Source organism: Colletotrichum graminicola, assembly GCF_000149035.1.
Source record: "Colletotrichum graminicola M1.001 genomic scaffold supercont1.7, whole genome shotgun sequence".
In the NCBI taxonomy this organism is placed as follows: domain Eukaryota; kingdom Fungi; phylum Ascomycota; class Sordariomycetes; order Glomerellales; family Glomerellaceae; genus Colletotrichum; species Colletotrichum graminicola.
In genome coordinates this window covers 1301127-1327550 of record NW_007361011.1, presented here as the reverse complement: position 1 = coordinate 1327550, position 26424 = coordinate 1301127, and the positions used below count along the sequence as shown (strand labels likewise).

General features: G+C 49.0%; 5 protein-coding genes across 5 annotated transcripts; 4 read left to right on the top strand and 1 right to left on the bottom strand.

The window, feature by feature from the left end:
- Positions 1-4111: 4111 nt before the first annotated feature.
- GLRG_02038 (amino acid permease) lies at positions 4112-5906 on the top strand (the record flags this gene model as incomplete). Its single annotated transcript, XM_008093372.1, has 3 exons — positions 4112-4296; positions 4350-5407; positions 5467-5906. 3 exons carry the CDS (start codon positions 4112-4114, stop codon positions 5904-5906), a joined length of 1683 nt encoding a protein of 560 aa, XP_008091563.1.
- Positions 5907-8570: 2664 nt separating this feature from the next.
- Positions 8571-9809, bottom strand: GLRG_02037 (uncharacterized protein; the record flags this gene model as incomplete). The annotated part of the gene is made up of 1 exon (XM_008093371.1): positions 8571-9809. The coding sequence occupies one exon, from the start codon at positions 9807-9809 to the stop codon at positions 8571-8573; it is 1239 nt and encodes a 412-aa protein (XP_008091562.1).
- Positions 9810-15215: 5406 nt separating this feature from the next.
- On the top strand, positions 15216-17684 carry GLRG_02036 (transcription initiation factor TFIID subunit A; the record flags this gene model as incomplete). Its single annotated transcript, XM_008093370.1, has 2 exons — positions 15216-17375; positions 17430-17684. 2 exons carry the CDS (start codon positions 15216-15218, stop codon positions 17682-17684), a joined length of 2415 nt encoding a protein of 804 aa, XP_008091561.1.
- A 1711-nt stretch (positions 17685-19395) lies between these two features.
- Positions 19396-21270, top strand: GLRG_02035 (uncharacterized protein; the record flags this gene model as incomplete). The annotated part of the gene is made up of 3 exons (XM_008093369.1): positions 19396-19660; positions 19741-21065; positions 21127-21270. 3 exons carry the CDS (start codon positions 19396-19398, stop codon positions 21268-21270), a joined length of 1734 nt encoding a protein of 577 aa, XP_008091560.1.
- Positions 21271-23759: 2489 nt separating this feature from the next.
- Positions 23760-24755, top strand: GLRG_02034 (glycosyl hydrolase family 43; the record flags this gene model as incomplete). Its single annotated transcript, XM_008093368.1, has 1 exon — positions 23760-24755. The coding sequence occupies one exon, from the start codon at positions 23760-23762 to the stop codon at positions 24753-24755; it is 996 nt and encodes a 331-aa protein (XP_008091559.1).
- Between the last annotated feature and the right edge of the window lie 1669 nt (positions 24756-26424).

Here is a 26424-nt window from a genome sequence, read left to right as displayed (position 1 = left end):
TTAATTAACTATAAGTAACTAATTATAATAGACTACCTTACTTATAAAGACCTTTAAGAGCTTTATCTAATCTTTAGTATTTTTATAATCTATCTTAGTTATTATTATAAATTAGTAACCTTTAAGGTTCTAACTTATTATCTTAGTCTTATAATTAGGTAATTTTTATTATCTAAGTTACTAATTTATTACTTTATTATCTTATTATTTTTTTAAGGTTTTCCTTATTTTTTTAATTAGTTACTTCTTATAATCTTATTATCTTATTATTATTACTTTTTATAATAACTTACTTAGTGTACTTAACTAGATATCCCTCTAATTAGTTTAAACCTATAGTTAATTTTCTAAAAAGGGAGACTATTAAAAGCGTATAGGGTATAAGGGACTCTTATAGTGTAGTAACTATATAGAACACTATAACTACTAAAAGTAACATAAGATTCCTTACTAATTAGTGTATAAATTATCTTAATCTGTCTAGAATTAACGTTAATTATAAGTGTTAAACTATAGGATTAAGTATAATTATGCCCTAATTAGGTAGGTATTTACTTCTAATTATCTTATATTATTATAATTAAAGTAAATTATAAAGAGGCTTTAGTTTAATTAGAAGGTAGGTATAAGTATAAAGAATAAATTCTATATGTCTATCTCTAAATCTATTAACGCTAACTTATATCTTTATACTTAATTAGGATTAGGATCTTCTAATTAAGTACGTATACTACCTTACTCTAGGCTAATCGCCTTACCTTACTTTAATAGTAATATCTCTTATTACTATTTATATAGTAAGTAGTAGTTCTTTATAAATAAGAAGGGGCTAGCGTATAGAAGTCTAGTCTTATCTCCTATATTACTAGTAAATAGTATTAAGCTTTACTTTTTTTTCTCTTATTTAGTTATATTCTTTAAGGTTAAATATATATCTATATATCTAATTAGGTTAGTCTTATTTTATTTATTTTAGTTTTATTAGTTCTTACTTATCTTAGGTTAATTTTATTATTTAGTTATTATTTTATTATTAAGAATTACTACTATATTAGTAATAAGAAGATTAGTAGTTTAATTTTACTATAAGGCACTATTAAAACTAAGTAAGAAGTTAATATATAAGATAGTAAAATAGCTAGTATATATATAACTAAACTAAACTATACTACTTAAGGCCTTATTACTAGTGCACCTTAAGCACCTATAAACATAAAGGTAACTTACTAACCCTTATCTAAGTAAAAATAACACTTTAAAATAATAGCCCTTAGCCTAATTAAGGCTAAGGTTATTAAAAAAGAGTCTATTACTAATTAGTAGTTAATCTTAGTTAGTAATACTATTATTACTAAGTAGTATAAGGCCTATATATAATAGATTATAGTATATACTTACACCTTTATAAGGGATATACTACTAATTTAGGCTAGTAAGACCTAATTAAGGTAGTAAAGAATAAAAGCACTAATAAAGTTAATTTAGTTACTATAATAATTAAGTTATGTTTTAAAGGTAAGGGGTAACTTATTAGTATTAAATTCTATAATTTATTTATCTTCTTAGTCTTAATTAGTATTTAACGTCCTAATTAGGATAATATAGGCTCTACTAGCTAGAAAAATATATATAAAAGTAACTTAAAGAAAACCTAAAATCCTACCCTGTTCTAATAGTTAAGGTATAAGTAATAAGAAGTATAGCTATTTACTAAGAAATAAAAATAAGTTAACCTTATTTAGATTTATATAAGAAGTAAGTTAACTAAGTTAAAGCTAAATTTTAACCTTTTTTTTAGTAATAAAAAAGAAGCTAGTCTAATGTTTTAAGTAAAAGAAATACTATAAAAAGTTATATAAGTAAATAGCTACTTTAGCTTAGTATTTAAAGAATATAAAGTTAGTAAGAAATAGTTAGTAGTAATAATAAATCCTTATTACTATATTATAAATAAGTAACTAAGTAGTAAGGCTTTTTAATTATATAGCCTTATTAAAGATATATAAAAAAAGATAATAAGTAATATACCTTTATAAAACTTAAATAAGAAAAGATACTATTTATAGCTATAAAAAAGACTTTATAAGAAAAGTAATCTTTATAGCTATAAGAAAAAAGCTTTATAAGGAAAGTAATCTTTATAACTATAAAAAAAAGAATCTATAAGAAGGGTAATCTTTATAGCTATAAAGATTACCTCTTAGAGAGCCTATTTATTATAGCTATAAAGAAGACTTCTTCTAAAGTCTATTTCTTATAGTTATATAGGCTAATTAGATAATAGTATATTAAAATAGTAAAAGTATTAGTAAAATCATTTTTACTACTTTTATAAGGATTTACTAATTTCTTAAGCTAATTAAGAAGATAAAAAGTAATACCTTTATAAAAGTAACGCCTTTATATTAAAACGTAACACCTCCTTATTAATTCCTTTTTATAAATAACTAGATAGTAAAATAATTTATAGCACTTTAAAAGGTTACTAGTGTTATAATATTAACTACTATCTAGATATTAGTAGTATAGATTAATACTAAAATAGCTAGAATAACTATAGCTAATTTACTATAGATTTACTAGATCTATAAGGATATTATATAGTAAATTTACTATATAATCTTATAATAGTCACCTTCTTTATAAATAATTTAGAACTAGTATTTACCTTTATTATTTATTACTACCTATTAATACGTATAGTTAACTATATTACTAACCTAGTAAAACTAACACTAGTAAATAGATTTATAAAGTTATTACTAAGTAAAGTACTAAAGTACTTAGTAAATAATAGTTAATTAAAGATATAAGTAAATAGGTAGGTCTTATTTATATAGTAGGTTATATATATAAAAAGTATTAAATTCTTTTTAGCTTTTTATTTTTATTATGTTTTTAAGCTCTTTATAAATACCTAGAAAATAAAGGTAATTTATAATACTTTAAAAGATTACTAGTATTATAATATTAATTATTACCTAAATATTAGTAGTATAGACTAACGCTAGTAATAGCTAGAATAACTAAAGCTAATTTACTATAAAATCCTCTAGATCTATAAAGGGATTTTATAGTAATTTTACTATTAATATACTAGATCTATAGGTATATTATATAGTAAATCTACTATATAATCTTATAATAGTTTTCCTCTTTATATATAATTTAAAACTAGTTCTTACCTCTTATTATTTATTATTACTTATTAATATATATAGTTAACTATATTACTACCTTAGTAATAACTAATAGTAAAAGTATATACAAATTTACTATTAAATATTTAGTTATCTTATCGTAAGTTACTAGGAAATAGGTAGTAGAATTACATTACTTTAATAGTAATTTTACTAATAATATAGCTAAGATTAGCCTAGGATTTCCTAACTAAGAAATAAGGGGATTTCCTTATTTCTATAGTGTTTAACTATAGTTATCTATATATATAATAATATAATTAATTAACTATTATAATCCTTACTATCTAATAAGTATAATCTGCTTTAATTTGCTAATAAAAACGACTAATTTAGGAGGGTATACTTTATAATTAGAGGTTGCTAGGAGAAACCTTAAATTCTAGTCTAAGTAAGCCTTTACTTGCACACACACAACTCACGTTTAGAAGAAGCCGGACTGCAGTATCTTCTATGAATTATGAGTACGCCTTACGCCCTCCAAGAAAAAAGATACAACTGCTGATAGGGGCATGGCCGCTGGAGTGCTCTCCGTCAGTTGTCAGATATGAAAACAGGCGGCCCAGCGGATCTGAACACTTCCCGCCCCGCGTTTTCCTCCGTTTTGGTATCCACCCCCGGGCCACTTACCCCGGACCCACGAGCTGGTAAAGATAACAACCGAGTTGAGGATGCTCGGGCTTGAGTCGCCTGACTGAGGGCCTGGCCTTGGCGTGAATTAGAAACTATAGGGCTTTCGGCGTCGGCGTCGGCGTCGGTGTCATCAATTGAACTCTGCAGAGCCAGAGAGTTCACATTACACCCACTTAGTCATTACCTCGAACTCAAATAATTTGCGGTCCTTTTTGTAGGCTCGCGAACCGTGACATCTCATCTTCTGCTCTCTATCCATTCTTTCGGAAACGACAATCATGGACCAAGAGAAAAAGGGCCCGTCGGGCTTGGAGAACCTGTCCCTAGAACAGAGTGCCAAGTCTGGCCAAGTCGAGGACCTCAACGTAGAGCCTGGCCATGAGCTTCACAAGCGTCTCGAAACCCGTCATGTTACGATGATTGCGCTTGGCGGCGCTCTGGGAACAGGATTGTTGATTGGAACGTAAGGGGAAATTTCTATCTTGAGATCGTGGACCTCAACTAATTTGTTGGCAGTGGCTCTGCCCTCGTCAAGACAGGCCCGGCTGGAATCCTCATCGACTATTCCATCATCGGCTGTCTCGTCTTCCTCGTCATGGCCGCCCTAGGCGAGATTATCTCATACATGCCTCTATCCCATGGCTTCGGTGGTTATGCAACACGTTTTGTCGACCCGGCACTTGGTTTCGCAACTGGCTATACCTACTTCTTCAAGTACCTCTTGGCAACGCCCAATCAGCTCTCTGCCTTCGCTCTCATCATGAAGTTCTGGGTTGGCGAACGCGTCAACCCGGCTGTCTTTATCACAATTGCCCTGGTTCTCATTCTCTTGATAAATAGCATCAGCGTCAAGGCTTTTGGCGAGTTCGAATTCTGGCTTTCTTCTTTGAAGGTTGTCATCATGGTCGGGGTTATCCTGCTACTGTTCATCTTGGCCCTTGGCGGAGGCCCCACTGGCGACCGTCCCGGATTCCGATACTGGTCCGATCCGGGTGCATTTGCTACGTACAAGGTCGAGGGCGCCCAAGGCCGTCTTCTCGGTGTGTGGAGCGCCATGGTCGCCGCCGTCTACGCTTTCACAGGAACCGAGCTTGTCGGTGTGACAGTAGGCGAGGCCAGCCACCCACGGCTCAGCATGCCACAGGCTGTCCGCTTGACATTCATGCGCATCGTCTTCTTCTATGTCATCTCCGTCTTCCTGCTGGGAATGGTGGTCCCTTACAACAGTGCCGAACTCGTCTTCGCCGCATCAGCCAAGACCAGCGCCGCTGCCTCGCCATTCGTGGTCGCCATCACTATCGCCAAGATCAAGGGCCTCGACCACGTCATCAATGGCTGCCTCGTCGTCTTTGTGTTCTCGGCCGCCAACTCCGATATCTACATCTCTTCCCGTACGCTGTACGGCATTGCTGCTGATGGCAAAGCCCCCCGTATCTTTACGCGTACCACCAAAGCCGGCGTGCCATTCATGGCGCTAGGTTTGTGTGGAGCGTTTTGCTGCTTGGCGTACATGTCTGTCAGTTCCGGCGCCGCAGCAGTGTTTGGCTATTTGACCAACGTCGTCACTGTTTTTGGTAAGTCGGCTTTTGTGGCGGAGATAAACATAGAAAAAACAAACTAACACGTTCTTCAGGCTTGCTGACCTGGATCTCTATTCTGGTGTCCCACATTTTCTTTTGCCGCGCTCGCGAAGCCCAAGGTATCGATTCGGCATATATTCCCTACCGTGCTCCTTTGGGAATTTGGGGTTCCTATATTGCTGTCGGATTCCTCATCATTTTGACGCTTACCAAGGGCGTCGAGGTCTTTGTCGGTTCTTTTGATTATAAGAACTTCATTGTGCAGTACATTGGTATCCCCGTGTACCTAACGTGCATATTTGGATTCAAGTTCTTGAAGAGGACCCGCCGTGTTCGCTCAGCCACGGCTGATTTGGTAACAGGTGTGCCGCGTGAGACTGTGGCTGAAGAGAGGGAGGCATTCGAGGCCGAGAGGCGAGAAAAGGAGGCTGCTCCTGGGAAGAAGGGTGTATTGGCCAAGGTTTATCGCAAGGGGTTTGCGTGGCTGTTTTAGGCACATTCAATGTAGTTCAAGCCCAACGCGTCCCAATTCTCAAAGCAACGGAATGAGAATCAAGGCCACCTTTACAAGATTGTGTTTCGGGACTGTGGGCTTTACGTGGTGTCTTCCTGGGGAAATGTACTTCATACGAGAAACGTTGTCTAAACAAAATAGCCATAATGCTTCCTTTGGTCGGAGCCTTGAGGAAACTGCGCTCTGGTCGAATTTCTGACGATTGATTCCACGTCATACCCCGTCATGTACTTGATGGCCCGTAACGCCGAGCCTTCCAGCAAGTATTCATGGGCGGACCGAGCACGGGATTCTTCAACAATGGGCCAGCTCTTCTCACTGCTATCGCTAGGATTTTGGAGCTGGAGAGGTCTTTCTACGTCACGACGCCCCATCAAAAGTACTGGCAACATTGTTGTTTGGCTGCACTATCGAAGCCCTAGCTTTGAGAAAGTTGAAGAGACCAACTTTTAGGCAGCGAGGGCATGATCCGGTGCTTTGCTACAACAACACCCTCCCTCGCAACGTTATTGCCAGGCCGTGCCAGTCTCCCGACGGGAGTTTCAACTACTAGCTCTCTGCTATCATTGATTGGAAGCTTACTAGGTTCTTCGCTGCCTCATATGAGATGAGCCTCCGAGATATTTACCTTGGTGGTACTGACTGCCTGGCCTCCTTTTACTTGCCCCTGAAGAGACAAGAGGATCTGGGGCCCTCTTCCTTGGCTCAGGTCTCCTGGCTGCAAGTTATGGAGATTATTTTCGAATCTAGACAGAAATTGCACTGATCTACCGCTCTAATATTCCGGCACAGATCCGCAAAATCCTTGGGTCGTCTCCTCAACGAGGAACATACCTTCCAACTATTCACCCAGAGTAGCAATCAAAGTTCACCCAAGGAAAGCAGTAATTACCTTGATCAGGTACAACCCTGGCTGCCGGGTCTACCACCTCCGGCCTCTTGGCGAGCTTCGGCCGCTGTCATCCTTTCTTTGCAAGGTGCTGCACCGAACCCCTATAGCTCCCACGACGACATCCCATCCAAGCCCCAGTCTGTTTCCACATGGAAACGAGACAGAGGCGCAGAAAGTGTCCGGATAGTGCGGCGCACTCATCGTATGTCTCTCAGCGGGACGTGGACGCTGGATAACAAGACCGAATCGTATGTTCCGTGGCCCAGGCTTGTCACCAGTGGTAAGTAAGCCTATTCGACTGGAACAGTATGTACTCGACTAGAACAGTATGTACTCGACTACTCGTAACCCATCTTGGGTTCGAAAAAGCATTGAACGGGGCATGCTGATCTCCCTTCCTATGAACCGTTGACCTCCACGTCCGAGTTCTCCTAGTAACCCGAGCTTCGCCATGAAGACCCATATCCCGCTGCTCCCCGTGCCACTGTGGCGCAGTGGCATGCCCTCCGCGCAAAGCCGTCAGTCTGTGGCATCCGAACATCCATTCGCTTGCCGGCGGCACTAGGCTAACCGCTCAGCTGGCCCTAAATAAAAAACAGCACCACACCAGAACGCCCCCACCCCCCCCCCCCCCCCCCCCCAACTCAGCCACCCACTGACCGCCGTTTCCAACATCCCTCTCGACCTCCGGCCGGCCCTAGAACCCGCGGGCGGCGGGTTCCCCGTCTCGCGCCTTTTCTCCCCACCATTACGCGGACATTGCATGGCTGATAAGAAATGGATTCAACCCAGTCCAGTAGGCGGTCGAGACCCTATCCGGAGCCGTCGACAGAGGGCAGACATGCCGTCTTCACCCGAGCACGTGCGACCCCCGTGCATGCTGTGTGCCGCCATCCCCCGCCTTGTTCTCTCCAAGCTTGTGTGTCGAGACTATGTCCAGTAAGGATACCCGAAATAAAGATGTTATCCAATAAGAGAAGGCATAGACACCGAGATCTCGACCTTCACGGCCCTGGCCCCCCGGTGTGATCCCACCAGCACACGTACCTGCCACCTCTCCTCCAATACCGGCGGTACGCTGCACGTCATCGCCCATCGCCCCCAGCATCGTGCTATCAAACACACCGCCTTACTGAAGGGGACCGTGAGCTCGTCTAGTTTTTGCCTCCCCCGCCCAAGGTAGAGCCGCCCGTCAATGCTTCCGCGCTACGGCCATGTGGCGTGGGGCGGGCCATAGGCAAGCTAAGGGGAACGGTAGCCATGGGTTGACCACTCGCTGTCACGTTATGAACACATGGGATCCCGGGCAAATGATTCAACAGGTGGGAGTTTGATTCGGGCGATGAGGCTCTTCTGCGCAAAACCCAAGTCTATCATCAAAGAAACCACCAATCTCTGCATCAAACGTAATGCTATCCACGCCGTGCCAATCTCCCAAGGCATCGCCCCTTGATTCCATGAAAATCTAGGTGAGGTATCAATCGAGACAAGATGGTGCCACATCGTGAACGCGCAAGAATAGAAAATTTAGAAAAAGTTGAAATGCCGGTCATCAAGCCATCATCGTAAATCTATGCAGTCATACATGTTCCGTATGTTCGTCGTGAATCGTCACTGTGCGTCGATATATACCTGCCCCTTCATAGGGGATGCAGATCACTGCAGGCCGAACGCGGTATATCGTTATGGTTGCCATTCATGCATTGTTCTAAAACGTATAGTGAGTGCCGCTGAGGGCAATCTATCCCGGCTTATGGGCTGGGGGTCGAGTACTCCATGATCTCGATGGAGTAGTAAGGGAGCTCCTGTGCCAGCGTGCCGCTGTCGCAGAAGATGAATGTCCCCTCAACTTCGCTCTCAGGCTCTTCGAGCTCGTCAATGCGGGCGGGAGGCGGGTCTTGGAATTGCAAATGAATGAAGCTACGCCGGTCTCCGACTCGTCGTCGAAGTCTACGGGCGCTAGAGCCGACAGCGTCAGGATCGAGAGGGGTCCAGTCGTCGTGGTCAGAGTCACTGCGCTCCGAGATGGTGCGCTTGCCGATGCTTGAGCCGTGAGACCTCCGCTTGCGCATTCTCAGCTCTCTCTGCATGCGAACAAATTCGCGGTGAGCTGCCTCATCTTCATCCAAGTCCTCATCTGAGTCCTCGGAGCTAGAGAGGCCACAGTTCAGGTCTCGCATCTTGCGCGTCAGGCCGGGAGGCAACTCTTTGGGTGCCGGAGCTCGCGAACGAGAGCGGACCGAGGCTGGAGAGGAGAAGCCTGAGGGTGCGATGGTGCCTGTGCGGTCCTGGTCCATGGGATCAAAGTCGGAAAGTTCTTCGAGGGTGAAATTGGCCTTGGAAGCGGCGGTCGTGCCAGTGGCAGGATGTCTTTCCTGGTGAGTTTCCTGGGCCGGCGGGGTGACTATAGGCTCCGATTCCGATTCGGACGCAGAGTCAGAATCATCATCTTCTTCGATTTCCTCGTCATCGTCCTCCTGGTCGTCCAATTCCTCCTCAGAACTACCGTCAACAGCCATCCTCGCAGTACCCGGGACAAACATTGGAGCAGGCATCGGCGCTAGCATCGGTGCCGAAGGTAAAGAGGGGAAATTCATGGGAACATCGTCATCCTCGTCCTCCGACTCCTCGTCATCATCTGAGTCTTCCTCTTCGTCGTCGCTGTCTTCTTCCTCCTCATCTTCGTCATTTTTGGTCACCACTTGCACTGCCTTATCTTCTTCCGATTTAGACTCGGTGTCCTCGTCGTCCTCATTTGATACGGAGTCTTCGGATGAGGTGCGGGGCGACAGCTGAGCATAACGGTTAGATGGCGTGAAGCTGAATTCATGGCCGTTGCCAGTAGGCTGAATGCCAGAGTCTTCCAACAAGGTCGAACGACTGTGGTTGTGCCATGGTGGTCGTGTGGTGAACTTGTGGTTGATCATTGGTGTGGTAGAAGTAGGGGTCTGAGGCGGTGAGTCTGGTCCCCTCAGAGGATCCAGCATCATGCTGGGTGTGGTTGGTCGTGCTTTACGACGAGGCATTGACAATGGGGGCTGCGATTGACCAAGTGGGAAGACTAGTAATGAGTCTCTTGCCGATGAGGCTCAGTGCCCGATGCAGTGGATCGTAGGTCGACAGTCCTTGTCCGTTGGCGTTGATCTTAGTAATCTTGTTTTTGGTGCAGGACTAGATATTCTGTTCCGGTCTTGCGGGGGAAAGTGAATTGGGCGGGGAAATGGGGGAAGGATTAGATCAGCTTCCTCGAGCGTCAGCCAGTGGACAAAGCTAATGATTCGATTGGGTTGTGTGGAAGGTAGTAGAACGATGACAGTTAGTCAAGGTGTCAGCACCCAGAGCAAGAATCTCCGGCAAGGAGAAGAGGATATTCGGCTGCGGATGTAGGTTGTCATGATAGATCTGATGAGAAATGCGGAAGACGGAGCAGTGCGCACGGTGGAACAGGACCAGCCCGAATGCGCGAGTGCAGCGACGCAACGGGGGAGGAGGAGGACCCTTCGAGGAATGGAAGCCAAGTACTATAAGTGGCGGACAAACGATGGAAAGCCCCGAATGTCCTTCTCGAACTTCAACCGAGCTCCCAATTGGCCGGTAGTCACCGAAGCCAACGAGAGGGAGTGGAAGAGAGAGAGAGGGAGAGGGAGAGACAGTGGAGAAGAATGTTTCGGGGGTGTGATGGGCGGGATCCCGGCTGTGGGGACCACGAAAATCGGGCGGGCGGTGACGATAGGACGGGATTTCTCCTGGGCGACAAGGGACGGCCTTAATGAGGGGAGTATAGTAGTCGAGGGTTGCAATGCGGAACGGCCGAGGAGAGGAACGGCGGCGCAACCAATACGCACACGAGCAAAAAAGCAATTCCAACCAGGCGACTTCTCGTAGTGCTTGCTGGCCTCGACGAGCTACCTAATTGGAAGAAGCGGGGGTCGGAGAAAAAGTCCAAAGCAGGCGTGGGGGACTTGAATCAAAAGAGAGGCTCAGGAATTTGCCGGGGTGAGCTAAGGTGGGATGAATGCCGCAGTAGCAGGAGAGAGAAACCAGAGCGAGAGATCTCTGTTGTGATGTGTGTTGGCGATTTCAAGTGGAATGAACAGCCAAAGGAACGGACAGTCGAAAGAGAATGCCAGTCTGTGATGTGATTCCAGGATCCTGAAATGTGGATATGCAGACTATCGCAGGTGAGTGAAGGCGTCTGACGGCTTGACTCGATTCGACTATCGCAAAGGCTGCTGGGTGACTCCGTAATAAGCCGAGAAATTCGAAGGCGCAACCAGACAGTCCGGTCTTATAGGTATATATGGCTGATATACCCAGTAAATCCCCGCGGATCGCCCCTTTATGCCGAGGAGCGAAGGAGGCCAGGGAGGATAACTGGAGAGCGTACAATGATGGCCAGACAAGTGACGGTCAATTTGGAAGTAGACCTGTGTCAAAGACGAGAAGAAAAAGGGGGAAAGAGGAAGAGGATTGTCAACGGATGTGTGGGATGAGAGAGAATTAAGAATAAAAAGAAGGCATTGCACATGTACGTTGCAGCTGTGCCCATGCCCATGCCCATGCTCACCCATGTCGTGCCATGCCATGCAGCAAGAGACCCCGTTCGGGGGTTAGACGAGCCTCTCTCTCTCTCTCTCTCTCTCTTTTCAGATAATACCATTTTGCAGCGGTACTTCCGGAATTTGTGCGTGGACGCTAGTGCTTCTGCTGGTGTCGGTGTTGCTGGCGCCAGTCAGTAGGACGGAGTACCTACAGTCCCAGCCTGCCGCTGGATGCTGTAACTCTTTTTTCATGGATGTCTTCCTATCAGAGGCAAAAAGCCTTGTGTGGCACGGCGGCTGGGGTCGGCGGCGGTCTCCTCTTTTTCGCATTCTCGCGGGGCGCAAGTTGGACTTTGGGCAGCAATGCTCCAGCAGATACCCCGGTCTACCCGTATCTCCCGCAGCTCGGTAGTACTGTAAAGAGAGCGAGAGAGTAAAAAGATTTACATGTGTGCGCAGTGAGCACTCGCACATTTGCGGGTACTGCAGCGGCAGGTGGGATGGGATGACGGGGTTGAAGTTCGAATAGGTTTGCTCGGCTGTACTGGGCTGAATTGGGGCGGTAACGAAAGGTGTTGTGTGACGGAGTCCAGTGCGAGAGGAAGAGAGATCCCACAGAAGGGGGTGGGGTGAGAAGCGTGATGCGAAGGAGGGGTAATGGAGGTGTGTGTGTGTGTGTGTGTGGCTGAATACTGAACGCCAGATCGCCGCGATTCTCACTCGGCCTGCCTATGCTTGTTGGTTATTTTCTTAGTTTAAGCCTTTTTTTTTTTACATCTCTTCTTGTTCCTCCTCAATTTAGAAGCTCAAGCCTTGTCTTGGCTTGTCTGGCATAGTCGACCTTATCAGGCTTTCATGGCTATTGATGGCGGCTCTTAATGTCAAGCACGGTGGTAATTGCTCGCGGAAAGATAGAAGATCCTCATATGGCAAACATCTGGTGTAGGGTGGGCATGTGTTCGTGTCGTGAAAGGCCAAAACATGTGGTGGTTCAGTGTCCACGGGTCAAGCCTCATTGTCACGCAATCAACGGCCATGTTTGTATCCCGTGTCGATAGCTCATCGTGGCTCCCAGAGACTGGACGAGAGAAACTTGACTAGACTGTCTGCTTCTCGTTAGAGAGGGTAGGTGATATGGTGTGGAATGTGTCAGAGAGTTCAGCCACAGTTATCCATCCGGCGGTCCATCCAGTGGTGCCCGTCAATACGGGACCAGACGTGATAGGCGTGGATGGGTTGCCAAAACCGGGAAATAGACTGCAAGAGGAGTGCTATGTACTATGTAGGCGAGGGCGGACTGGGTATCAGCAATCGTGCCCAATGAACGAGGATGTCGAGGCGGCTTTGACGACGGACGACGGCATGCAGGTCTCCTAACTATGGACTCGTTGCAGGACGTTGCAGGAATGGAAGGATGAGCTGGGATCACTGGAGCCACCAGGAGGTGCAGGTTACAGCAAGCTAGTGTAAAAGGGCGAGACTGGTCGGTCGATTGACTGGCCGCCGTGGCTGTAGAGGTAGGTAAGTAAGTGTACTACCTACCATACGGAGTAGAAGTGAGTGAATGCGTGGGGGAGAAAAAAAAATTGAGATGGAGGGGCAAGACTGCATGGAGGGGCAGGACTGCAACGCAGCATTGTCATGCTCGTGGCCGGGTCGGATTTGTGGAGAAGGAACGCACCGTAGGAGAGAAGGCGGTCAGGATGCATACACGGAAGGCACGCTCAGCAGTGGACTGATTCGGCAAGTACGATGTACTTTCCTAGGGCAAGCGGGTTTTCTCGACAACTATCCGTACCTCGGATCAGCCTTCCTCCTTCTCTCTCTCTCTTTCTTTCTCTCTCTCTCTCTCTCTCTCTCCCTCGCTTGGCGAAGAGACGGCTTCATTTCTAGAAGGCGAGGCGGAAGCGAACTGGAGTCACACGACGTCGGGACCCGACACGGAGTTGCCGCCTCTGTGCTTTGTTGTTTTTTGTTCTTCCCATCCGGTCCGTCCCTGGTATGCAAGCGCGCCATCATGTCTCCAAGGCCAACAGAGGGACAGACCTCTTCGCTGGGATGTTATCAACATCACCACTGTTATGCCGTGCCATGCCCATGACCCCGGAATCCCCTTGGGCGAGCTCACAGCCTGCTGCTGGTCAGCAGCAGGGCCTTTCGCAACAAGACAAGGATCTGAGGTGTGGGCTGGGCGTCATTCCCTGCAGCCCAAAGCTGACAGCCCAGCCCCTCCCTCTTCTTAGTCCTTCTTCTCATCCCTTGCTCAAGGCCCGAAAGGAAGATCCTTCAAGAGGAAATGGTCGGATTCAATCAGACTCGACCCGGCCCGATCATATTTGCTCTCTCTTGGAATCGCCATCTTCCTTGACGAGAAATCATCGACTGCGTGAGCACAAACTGTTATTGGTCTGATAGAAACTACTTTGGGCCATCCCTCGACGAGATCCAATATCAATAAGCCTCACATTCATACAACGTTCCGCGGCTTTTCCATACTCTAAACACCGAAGTTTTAAGTTTTCGCCAGCTGACGGCATGCTTGATTACAAAATTGATATGAAAAAAAGTGCATCGTCTTCCTTCCGGGTTAGGGCGTATCCCCCCTCTTGTACCTAGTCGACTATATGCATTGCATCGTCAACTTGCGCAAGTGTGCGTTGGGGAGTACGCCAGAGCAGGAAGCCCAAGGGCCCAGGGGGGGCCCGTTCATCTGCAGGTCCGGCGGGCCTCTCCCGCAGGAAGGCCAGCAGCATCTAACTCCACGTGTGGCCCATCGGTGGTGGGTGGTTTCGAGTGTCCATATTTGTTCGAGAAGCCTGCTTCTTGCGGAGAAACCTGGACTCTGCTCTCCGCCTTGGGTTGAGGCTCTGCCAGTTTCACAGCCAACACGATTCACTCAACTGGGTTTGAGGTTTCCCTCGGAGAAGCACCAGGACCACAGCGGACGACGTGACTCTAGCTACGACATTTCTTGCCGGTTGCTCAAGATTCTGCCTGTCAAACTACGTGTGATGGATGTTAGATGCAATATTGGGATCAAGATGATTGCCGCCGTTGGAGAAAAAATGACGGCATGTCACTTCTCAAGTTGCTCACGTCAAGAAACCCCGGGGCATGTGGCTCCATGAAGGCTCATCGGTGAGCATGGGTCAGCTGGTCGCTGGGCACTATGAAAGTACCCCCTTGAGGAACAAACATGCTGGTTGGCGTTGGTCTGATTATGTGTTTATTTGTTTTGTGGAAAGGACACTTTCAATCATCGTCAGGCAGATGGACGGTGGCTCATAGCTGCGATGGGCTTCTGTCTGAATCGTTAGAAGCCATCCGAGATGAAGTCTGGCTTTTACCCAGCCAATGCCTGAAACTGGGTGGTCTCTGAGCGTTGAAGATGCAGAAACTTCATCTCGTTCTTGGCTGACCATCATCTTGAGAGGTTCTTCACACAAGCTGCCCAACAGGGTTGGCCTGACTTGGGTGAGCGCAAAACAACGTTGAATTATGAACTGGGTCTCCCGCCTTGATGGCGAAGACACGCCTGAGCGGAAGAGCGAGCGCGTTCTTGTCCAATCACTGATGACCGCCACACCCCACACGGAACTTTCCAGCTACGCGTGCCTTGTCGCAACTACACCTCTGACATCTTCGTCGCACTCTTCGGCCTTCTTTTTCCCATCCATCAAACCGGAAGCCAGCCCTGCCGATCATTCTTGAGTTCCAACATTCGTGAAGACTTTTTCTTGAAGAATCAACGCTTTGTGCATCCGTTGCAATCCTCACCCTGTCGAAAAGGCGAGGCCTCGAACTACCGCGACCCCCTTCCAACCCTCGTGACTAGCTCGCGATCGAACCGTTGCGATGAACAATCAGGGCCAGTCTGCCCAGACGAACCCCATGGCCGGCCAAGTCGTGCCTGGCGCGCGACAGCCGCCCATGTACCGACCGGAGATGATGCGAAACCTTCCGATCCTAAATGACGAAGAGAAAGCCAAGTACGAGAGGGGCCTCCGCCAGTTATGGAATCACTACGAGACACACCCCGAGGAATCTGCACAGCACCAGGACGCCAAGAAAAAGATTCAGGACTTCACCAAGATGCTGATCAATAAGCTTCAGCAGAGGAGGATGCAGGTCCAGCAACAGCAGCAGGCCCAACAGCAGGCTCAGCAGCAGCAGCAGCAGCAGCAGCAGCAGCAGCAAGGCCAACCAGCTGCCCAGCAGCAACAGAGCCAGCCTGCGCAGGCACCCGCTCCAGCACAACAAACCCAGCAGCAGCCGCAGACTGCGGCCGCCAATCAAGGCAATGCCGGAGGTATTGCCGTCAAGTCGGAACCAAAGACCGAGAGCAACCCTTCAACGACTGCAGAGCCTACTCAAGCGCCGACTTCAGCGCCTGCCCCAGCGCCGGCGCCAACTTCCGCCGCGCCCCAACAGGCGCCCCAGACGACGCAATTTCCGGACCATATCCTTGCGCACATCCGACAGATGACGTTCAACCCGCCTCAAGGGATCCTCGATAAGGGACAAGAGAGCGCGCTCCGATGGTCAAATGACTTCAAGGCAAAGTACCTACGCGCCCTAATGCAGATGGACCAGCAGGGGACCCAGATGAAGAGGATCGATGCGCACATCAAGAACCAACAGGAAAAGGGTGTGCTCGGTGCAGATGAACAGAAACAACTTCAGATAAGAAGGGACCATGCCCAGAAGATGTACAATGAGGCGCACAGCTTTGTGACCAACTTCCGCAAGAGCCAGGAGGGCATTAATAAGGCAAGAGCGGCCGTTGCAGCTGCTGCGGCAGCGGGGCAAACGGCGGCGTCGGCTGCGGCAAGTGCGGCCGCTGCGACCCCACGACCTCCTTCCCAGCAGCAACAACACCAGGCACCCCAGACGCAGCCGCAACAACTACAAAACCAGCAGCAGCAGCAGAACAGCCCGGCTCTCACAACATCGCAGCCTCCGTCGACGCAGCCTGCTGGGGGTCAAGCAAGCCCAGCCCCGACCACGCAAGGCACTCCCGCTCTACAGAACGCGCAGAATCCCACGACCGCAGTCAACGCTGCGATTGAGGCGGCAAAGAACCAGCAGATGGCCGCCGCAGCTGCTGGTCGCGGCACCCCCCCTCAGCAACAGCAGCAGTTGTCTCAACAGCAGCAGCAACAACATCAACAACAGGCCCAACAACAACAACTTCAGCAGCAGCAGCAGCAGCAGCAGGCACAGGCACAGGCACAAGCGCAGGCACAACAGCAACACCAGCAGCAACAGGCCCAAGCACAGGCAGCAGCTCAAGGCCAAAATTCCACTCCCTCGGCCCAAGCCCCGACCACTACTCAGCCTGCCCAGGCACAATCTGGCATGGCTTCCGCACCGCAGCAAACCATGCCGCAAGGCCAGCATCACCCTCCCCCTGTTAATACTGTCATAGCTTCTGTCTCTGCAGGTGGTGGGCTTCCTTCAGCTGGCACTCCTACCCAGCGTGTTGCGACTCCCCAATCAGCCGTTCCTCCCGGTCCCGGCCAAGCCCTCAGCCATTCCGCCGCCGTCTCGCGCGCCAATCAGCGTATGAACTCGCAGACCTCGACCATGCCCGTCCAGCAGCAGCAGCAGCAGCAGCAGGCCACCGGCACACCCGGCTCGGCTGGCGCTCATGCCCAAGTCGTCATGGGATCCGGTGCCGTTCCGCACCAACAGGCGCATCCTACCCAGCCGACCCAGACGCTGCAATCCAAGCTCCCAATCCCCAAGCAGCTCCCGGAGAAAGCCACTGCAGTCCCTCAACCAGTCGCCATGTCTGGTGGCGCCGGCGCTGGCCGTCCTACCTACACAGGTGGTGGCGGCATTGCCGGAGGCGTCATGGGACAGCCCGCGATGGCCAAGATCCCCGCTTATGTCCATGAGGCTGAGGGCGACCATGTTCTGAGCAAGAAGAAGCTGGACGAACTTGTGCGGCAGGTCTGTGGTGGCAATGCCGAGGGCCAGGAGGTCAACATGCTGACCCCTGAGGTCGAAGAGGTGAGTTTTCGAGTGATTTTCCCACCAGTTACGAGAATACTGACAGATTCGCAGAGCGTTTTGGCCATGGCCGACAGCTTCGTTGACAACGTCCTTGAGACGGCCTGCCGCAATGCAAAGGAGCGAGGATCCAAAGTTCTCGAGATCCGCGACATCCAACTTGTCCTCGAACGCACCTACAATATCCGCGTTCCCGGCTACTCGTCCGATGAGCTGCGCACCGTCCGCAAGATTCAGCCTTCGACCGCTTGGATCACCAAGATGAGCGCTATCCAGGCTGCCAAGGTCACCTCTGGCAAGGGCGAGTAGTACGAGCCCACCGAGAAACCGCAGCTGGCTACGAAGAAGAAGCGAACACAGACGAAGGCGGCCTCTGCAAAGAACGTCCGTTTCAATCAGGGAGAGGACGAGGATGCAGACGTCGACACTTCCCCTGCCAAGTCGAACAGTAGAGTACAAGCCAAGCCTCGATCGCGCAAGAGAGCCGCATCGCCCTCCAGGAAGGCACAGAATCAGGCCAGTACCCCAAATCAAGCCACCGGTCCCGCTTTGTTGCCATACTCGACTGTGGGTGGCGGGGATGAGATGGACCTTTCGGCTGCGGACCAGGTCGAGATTAACTTTATTCAACACAAGGATTAGGCTTTTACACCTAGGCAGCAAGACGAGATTTGCCCTATGATGGTAGACGGATTGGAATTAATGGCATCACATGGAACGGGCTGGAAAGCAAAATTGCGGCGTTTGGTAGGGTCGTTATGGGCAGGTTAACAGAGCAGCCCAAACCCTACGTGGCTGCTCTCAAGCTTGGCTCTTGGGTTGTCTATGTTATACCCAAATCGATATCACGTACTCAATGAGGCCTTCTGTTGTTGCATCTCATGATAAGCAAAGTCTTCCATCATCAGCCAACTGAATTATATCCATGCTGAGTCATCGAAGGCGTAGCTACGTATATTGTCGAACGAAGCTTTGATGATTAGCCGCCCAGCTAAGCTATCAAACTGTCAAAGCAAGGGAGACAAGGACGGCAATCCGCTTTCAGCTGAGTGTTCCAGGCAAACATGCAATTGGTGCTGGTTCCGGGTTCGGATTGTAAAAAGTCTTGTGACGACGAAGACAGCAAGTCCTACGCAAATGAGAAGAAAGCATTCATGTAAAATCGAGCATGGAGGAAACCTGGAATTATAGGACGGAAACTGATCGAAAAGTTATATTATTAACTACCAGTTGCTTTTAATACCAAGAGAAAGTCGAGAACCTGACCTGGATAAGCTCAATACTTGATGGGTGGCGGTCACCATTGCGAGCAATTACATAATTCCTGCACAATTACGGATTAATGCAGCACAAAAAAGGCCACCGCAGCCGGCGAGCCAGGTCAGGCAGGCAGCATCGACAACGTCACTCCCGCCTGGGACACGTCCCTCCTCAGCATTTGGGGGCTTGCTCCATGCCCCCAGTACACCCGGCAATCTCACTTGCTCGGAGAAGGTACGTTCTAGGTACCTCCACCGTCATAGCCTCACATGCACATCCGGCGGTATCTGACTCGTATCTGACCCACATCATGATACCGTGACCTGCTGCTGGTTAGCGTGGTGGGAGTGGGCGTGAGGTACTTGCCCAGACTGAGCAATTGCCCCAAGGACCTGAGAGCATCAACCTGGGCCTCAGGTATTCAATCTTTGAGCTCTCCCTCCATCGAACCTTCCTGCATCACGAGGCAAACGGCCAAAACAGCAAACTACCCATTCCCATCAACGATATCCGCCCCCGGTAGAGCTTCGACACCGAGCCACCCTCCAGCTTGATTCCTTCGACGCTCGTGTCACCTGACATTTCCCTCACCTTCTGGCCCCGACTAAGCAACGTGACGGTGATTCTGCATCTCAACCAAACACTCAACGCGCACCCTACTCTCCAGGCGCAACTCCACGATCGAATCCGGTCGCTGCCATCCCCAGCAGCACCCTCACCCTCTTCTCACACATATCCACCGCTAGCCGGTTGAGCAGATATGCCGGGCAAAACACCCTCACGCAGCGGGAAGGACCCCCTCGAGAACGGCGTCCGCAACAACAAGGACACCGAGTCGAAGGACGCCAAGAGCAGGGGCAAGAAGGCAGCGAAGGATGGTGACGAGGAGATGACAGTTGTCGTTCCTCCCTCCAAGAAGGCGCCCGCTGCTCCGGCAGACGCCGACGGCGACATATCGATGGGCGATGAGGAGAAGGCGGATGACGCAGAGGTCGAGGTCGACCCTGTGGTGCAGGCTGTGGCTGGTACGTGATGAGTGATCGCGTCCAACATAAGTTTCTTGCTTCCGTGACAGCCTCGATACTAACGGTGGCTTTTGCTGCAGACATCAAGAGCAATTTCGCTCTGTTGGACCGCGCAGTTGCCCTCTTCGACGCCAGATTCTCCCTCCGGGCTTTGCGCTCGATTTCCACCATCCGCAAGCGCCTGACCCCCGATATCATTGCCCAGGCCATCGTTGAGACCTTCCCCGCGACCGTCACCTCTGGTAATGTCGCCAAGCAGCTTCTGATCGCTGTCGGCCACGAGAATGTGCCCCTCGGCAAGTCCAGTGGACCCGAGATGGAGGTCGACAGCGAGTCCGCCAAGGCGAAGAGCGCCCCGAAGAAAGAGGTCAAAGAGATCATTCCCGAGATTGACATCTTCCTTGGCATTTTGATTCAGGTCCACCTCTACGACTCGAAGCAGCACCAGCGCGGAGCCGACTTTTCCAAGCAGCTCATCGACCGCATCCACACGCTCAACCGCCGCACATTAGACTCCCTCTCTGCCAAGGTGTACTTCTACTACTCAATGTTTTGCGAGAACCTCGCCCCTCAGCCTCCCTCTCCTCAGTCCCCGGTTGTCGCCATCCGTCCCACTCTGCTGGCCGCTCTGCGCACTGCCGTCCTCCGCAAGGACATCGACACGCAGGCTTCGGTCATTGTGCTCCTGCTTCGCAGCTACCTGCTGACGTCTCACATTGCGCAAGCCGACTTGCTTATCTCCCACACCCAGTTCCCCGAGAACGCTGCCAATAATCAGGTCGCCCGCTTCCTGTACTACCTCGGACGCATCCGCGCCATTCAGCTTAGATACACCGAGGCACACGAGCACCTTACGGCTGCGACAAGAAAGGCGCCCTCCAGCGCCTGCGCAGTGGGCTTCTCTCAGACGGCTACTAAGCTTCTGTTGGTCGTTGAGCTTCTGATGGGTGATATCCCTGAGCGAACCACCTTCCGCCAACCTACCCTCGAGCTCTCGCTGCACCCCTACTTCCTCCTTGTTCAGGCCGTCCGGGTCGGCAAAGTCCAAAACTTCGAGACCATCATCGCGGATCACGCCGATACCTTCCGGCGGGACGGGACCTACAGTCTTATCCTGCGTCTGCGCCAGAACGTCATCAAGACTGGCATCCGCATGATGTCTCTATCATACTCTCGCATCTCCCTCCGTGATATCTGTATTCGTCTCGATCTTGGTAGTGAAGAGTCGGCAGAGTACATCGTCGCCAAGGCCATCCGTGACGGAGTCATCGAGGCTACCCTCGACCGCGAGCATGGTTACATGAAGAGCAAGGAGGTCGGCGATGTCTATGCTACGCGGGAACCTGGCGAAGCTTTTCACGACAGAATCCGCGCGTGCTTGGCCCTGCATGATGAGAGTGTCAAGGTGAGTTGCACGCACATAAATAACTTCATTCCAAAAACTTCTCTAACATTATCTTGTGCAGGCTATGCGTTTCCCGATGAACCAGCACCGTCTTGAACTGAAGAACGCCCAGGAGGCCCGTGAGCGCGAGCGGGAGATGGCTAAGGAGATACAGGAGGGAGATTTGGACGAGGATGACCTCGGTGGTGACTTTGATGGAATGTAATAACAACGCGATCCGCTACTTCACTGCTGCAATGTCGACTCTTTCGGTGCTTGCCGACTCGTACTACAAATTCAAACACGTGGCCCGGAAACATCTCGGGACTTTATATCTGGTTACTCGATGAAGAGGGTGGCGCTGGGGCGGAAAGGAGCCTTCGGGGTTTGATAACTGGTGTGTGATAGACATGTTTTTCGTACCCGGGCACGCATGCTGTGTTGTCTGCCAGTTGGCGGAAAGGTCCGGGCCCCCTGTTCTCTGGAGAAAAGGAGAGGGATGCTCGACGGCGACGGACGTGTATGTGTGAGTTGGGCTGGGCCGAGGGTTCGCATGGCCCTATGTACTAAATAGCGCAAGACAAGGAGGAGGTTACCAATTCAGCACTGCTGTTCTTCAACTCTGCCGCCACATTTATGAGACTTGGGGGGCGCCCCCAAGCACGGATTGTTCCAAGTCGATTAAGACGTAGGCCAGGATATTGCACTCACCAACGGGAAGCTGTCACAACCCACTTGGGTGCAACCGGATCGCTCGCCAAGTCTCGAAACCGCGCAAAAGGGGCGAATGGCTTGATTCGAGGATGAATATGGGAAACTGACGGAACACCGCTGGCTTCAATTAGCTTGGAGATGTATATAGATAACATTTGGGGTGTGGCGTATAGCTTGTAGCTTAGACCCGGTATTATGGGTTGGCCTTGCCGTAGCTGTTTGGCTACACTCTCACGGCCCATCCATCTGTCATCTGATCGTCCCCAACTCACAAGCATCCAACTCTTTGATCCCTCTGGCCCGACCTTGAAGTCCCATCCCGCTATGCCACCTGCCAAGCAACCATATCCCTCCCAAATCTTCAAGGCAGAAGCAGGGGAACGAAACAAGAAATTTCGAGCCTGCTACCTTGGCCGTGAGTTTTCCTACCCTTTTGTGTTTTACATTGTCCCGCTAGCCATAATCGAGAGTAGCCACCATCTCTGCCCGTATTGTTTCCCGTGTTATTAAAAGGAATTGAATCAGTTGAGAGTGTACTATGGCCAAAGTTTGGAACCCATCGCGTCGAAGGAACGAAATATGAGTGGTTTCTATGATGACGGAGACCGCAACCTGTAGGTCAGAAACCGTTCAGCTCTGAGATGCTAAGTAACATCTCAATAAATCGGGGTCGGAAACATTGAACCTTAGCTGCTCCGTTAAGCGGAGGTGAACAATACGATGGTAGAAGTGGTATCGGGGCCGGGGTAGTAGTCGGGTGGTTCGGGTTAAACATCGGCGGCAAGCCCGGGTACCCTGGATATGCAAATACACGTGCAACTCGCTCCCATTTTATGCCTGCTGAAACACTTTGACAAGCTTTCTCGCTTAGGAATATATTTGCTTGTACGTTAAAGCTTGTTGTTACACACAGCGGATACAGATGTGGAAGGCTACCGGAAGCTATTCTTTATAGCCAACAGCGATTCTGGTGGAACATTCGGTTATCACTAGTCAGGGCTATATTGTCTCATCTGGATTAGTTCATCATACCCACCTTCCTTCTGTGGTATACCGACAGGTATCGTTTGTGATGGAGGTAGGCTGCGGTTGCTTCCATAGTCCCGTGGGACGGCCGACAGTGGGTCCGAAAGCGACGGCTTTTGCAATGTTGGGAAGTTTGTTTTTCACTCGTTTTCTGAATCTGACCAATCAAACCCGATGATATTCAGTGGCCATTGAACCTTGATCTAAATTACGACAATTGAAAAAGCATACCGGTAGATTACGAAGGTTGAGCTGTATCTCAGTATCCGCACACGGAGGCTGATGGGTAGCAGGCAGGGAGTTGCAATTTACAAAACAACCAAGGTTTGTGCTAATTTCCGTTGGTTGGATATATCCTTCATTAGTCGGACCATAGCCAGTCTCTCTCGACATTTGATAGGTCGCGGATTATCATAGCGCACTGGCAAACTCACATGGTAACGTGCGTATATCCCATTGAGTGCCAAGTGACCTCACATAACCCAAAAATGGGTCTATGTAAATAATTACTGACAGCTATTGGACCCTCAGCGTGGATTGCTGTACTCTTATTGGTCTGAGGTTATGTGAGGTCACTCGGCACTCAATGGGATAGTGCTCTGGTGTGGACATCATTTTGTCGATCAAGAACAAAGCCACGCTGTCGCCCTGTACACATTGTGTACATGGCCTGAGGGCCGGAAAGCATGAATAAAGATAAACTTCACCGGTAAAATTCGCTGGATAAATTCGCATCCGGTCATTCAAGCATCACCAACAACGTTGAAAATTATAAATATCTCTCCACCGGCGCAGCATTCTGCTGGAAAGAGGTTGAACTGATTCACAAGTAGCTCTAGCTGGCATTCACAAGTTCCTTTTGGCTCAAACCATCTTGCCCCAAACTCTCGCTGACGAACAACTGTTCATTCCATTGCTGTATCTCATCGTTTCGCACGACACGTGTTTTTGGGTTCCGTGTCCTCTTCGTTCGCTATGGCTGTGCTACTCACCAATGCCATCTTTACGGCGGACCCCTCGGCCCATGTTTTCAACAACAGAGTCTACGTCTACCCTTCTCACGATCGCAATAGCACTGTACCGGTTTCCAATGACGGCAGCGATAAATATGACATGGTTGATTACCATATCTTCAGTACCTCGTCACTCAACCCCTATGACCCCGCCACCGATCATGGTGTTGCCCTGAGCGTCCCGGACATCCCGTGGGTCTCTAAGCAGCTTTGGGCCCCTGATGCCGCATTCCAAAACAACAAGTACTACCTTTATTTCCCTGCCCGTAATAAAGAGAATCTCTTTCAGATCGGGGTTGCCGTTTCCGAAAAGCCAGAAGGTCCCTTTACGCCGGACCCAGAGCCGATCCCCGGCAGCTTTAGTATCGACCCCGCGGTCTTCTTCGACAATGACGGCCAAGGGTACATGTACTTTGGGGGTCTATGGGGCGGTCAACTGCAGTGCTACCAGAAGGACAACAAATACGACGCTTCGTGGGCAGGCAATCTGGCTCCAAACGGCACCGGTGTCTACGCTCTCGGCCCGCGTGTCGCCAAGATCAATAGTAACGACATGCACCACTTCGATGGCGAGCCTCAAGAGCTTCAGATCCTCGATCCGGAGACCAAAAAGCCTCTCTTGGCTGACGACCAGGACCGCCGTTTCTTTGAGGCTCCCTGGATGCATAAGAAGGGCGACACCTACTACTTTTCCTACTCAACTGGAACTACCCACTACCTCGTCTATGCCACTAGCAAAAGCCCGCTTGGCCCTTTTACGTATGCTGGACGCATCCTGGAGCCGGTTGTCGGATGGACGACACACCATTCCATTCTCGAGTACAAGGACCAGTGGTGGCTCTTCTTCCACGACGCCTCGTTAAGTAACGGGACCGATTACCTGAGAAATGTTAGATTCGAGCCGATATTCTATGACAAGGATGGTAAGCTCACAATCGTCAAGCCACAAGCAAAATAGTCCCATTTGAAGCCACGGAAAAGCGTGTTAGATGACTCAACATTTCTTGCTAAGCGTTTCTCTTTCATGGAAGCCGTACCTTATGTCATGTTGTTGGTATTATTCAGACTAAGGGCCGCTCAAATATATCGCAGAGTTCGTTCGGTAGTTAAACTTACCTGAAAAAAATCAATATTGTCCTGAGGGTGAGGTACGCGGCATGAGTCACGACGTCGAACCGTCGTTCCAATGATGATGTGACAACAACCAACCCTATGAGTAGTCAACTTAGGGCGGTTCAAGTTGCAGAGGGTTCAGAAAGTGTTTCGCTAATAAACCTTTTTGTCAACAAGGTCAATGTTTGACACTTGCGTCTGCAATCGCCGCAATTCAAGCAGAAAGTTACAGATAGATACTACACAGTCCTCTCTCCGGGGACTTGTAATAAGCGGAGCATCCCTCAGTGTCGACCAGCATGATATAGAGCTCAATAGCAACCGTACTGGGCCTGATCTTCATCCAATCCCCGCTCCCCAAAGAATATGGTCAGGCCTGACCAGGACCTAGATGATCGTCCCACAATAGCCAAGTCTTCATCTTGGCTTCTTGAGAGCATCCGTCCTCACAAAGTCACATATCGGGGCCTTATAGCAGCTGGGCTTTTGGCACTCTGGACAGAAGCCTACTTTTACTCTCCATAAGGCTCTTGTTGCGACATTGCTTCAGACCCATCGTGTGTATAGTATCTCAATAATGCTTTATTAGAAGGAAATGCACGGAATATGAAACATCACTATACGTAATATGTAAAAAGAGAATTCTAATGTTTTACAGCCTATTTTTGTGTCACGAGTAAGGCTATCCTATCCGTACACAGCCCATCCTGATTCAATGCCTTGGCATGGTTACATGTACACTGCAGTTGGGTGGCTACAAACACGCGCGAGGGTTGCAACCAGTATAACAGCCGCAGGTACGTATATAAGGCATCGGATCGCTTCACTTGCACGCAAAGCTGATGCAGTTTTGAAATGCGCGACTGGCCGCATGGAAAACCCGGTCCGGTATCTGCGCAACAGTTGAAGCAACTCGGCTGCCAATTTTCCGTCTTGGAGACCATAAGCAACGTACTCAAAGGCCCCTAGTCGGTGACGAGACAACCTGAGTGCAGTAACATGCCCATTTTGATTGATATGACGACGCGGAGCTGATCAAGCTTCGTGGCTGCCTACTTACTGGAATAAAAAGAGAGGAGTGCGGGAACCTGCAAATTCACACAATCTGTAGCACAACCGCCCAATGTGGTAGCAAGTACGTGCGGCTATATTCACCAAGTTCGTCTCGTCTCTGGATATATTGATTCGGAAATGGCTTTAAATTAACGTGAGTCGTGACCACGCTTGTGAACTCTAAATGTGAGATTGCGGTAACGGATAGATCACCTAACAGCAGTCACCCCCACTTCTACTAATCAGGTAATTAAATGCCGAAATATCGAATCTCGAACCATTCAGACTTATTGCAAAAGTTAGCACTGTAACACAACGAATATACAGGTTATAAGATGACCACTCAAAACTGATTGCAATCTTCTTATGGGACTAAGTCTTTGTACTGTTCTGAGATCTGTCTTGACCCTGTGCAAGATCGGGGTGTGTACAAAAGGAGTGCCCAGATTTAAGCAATCAAA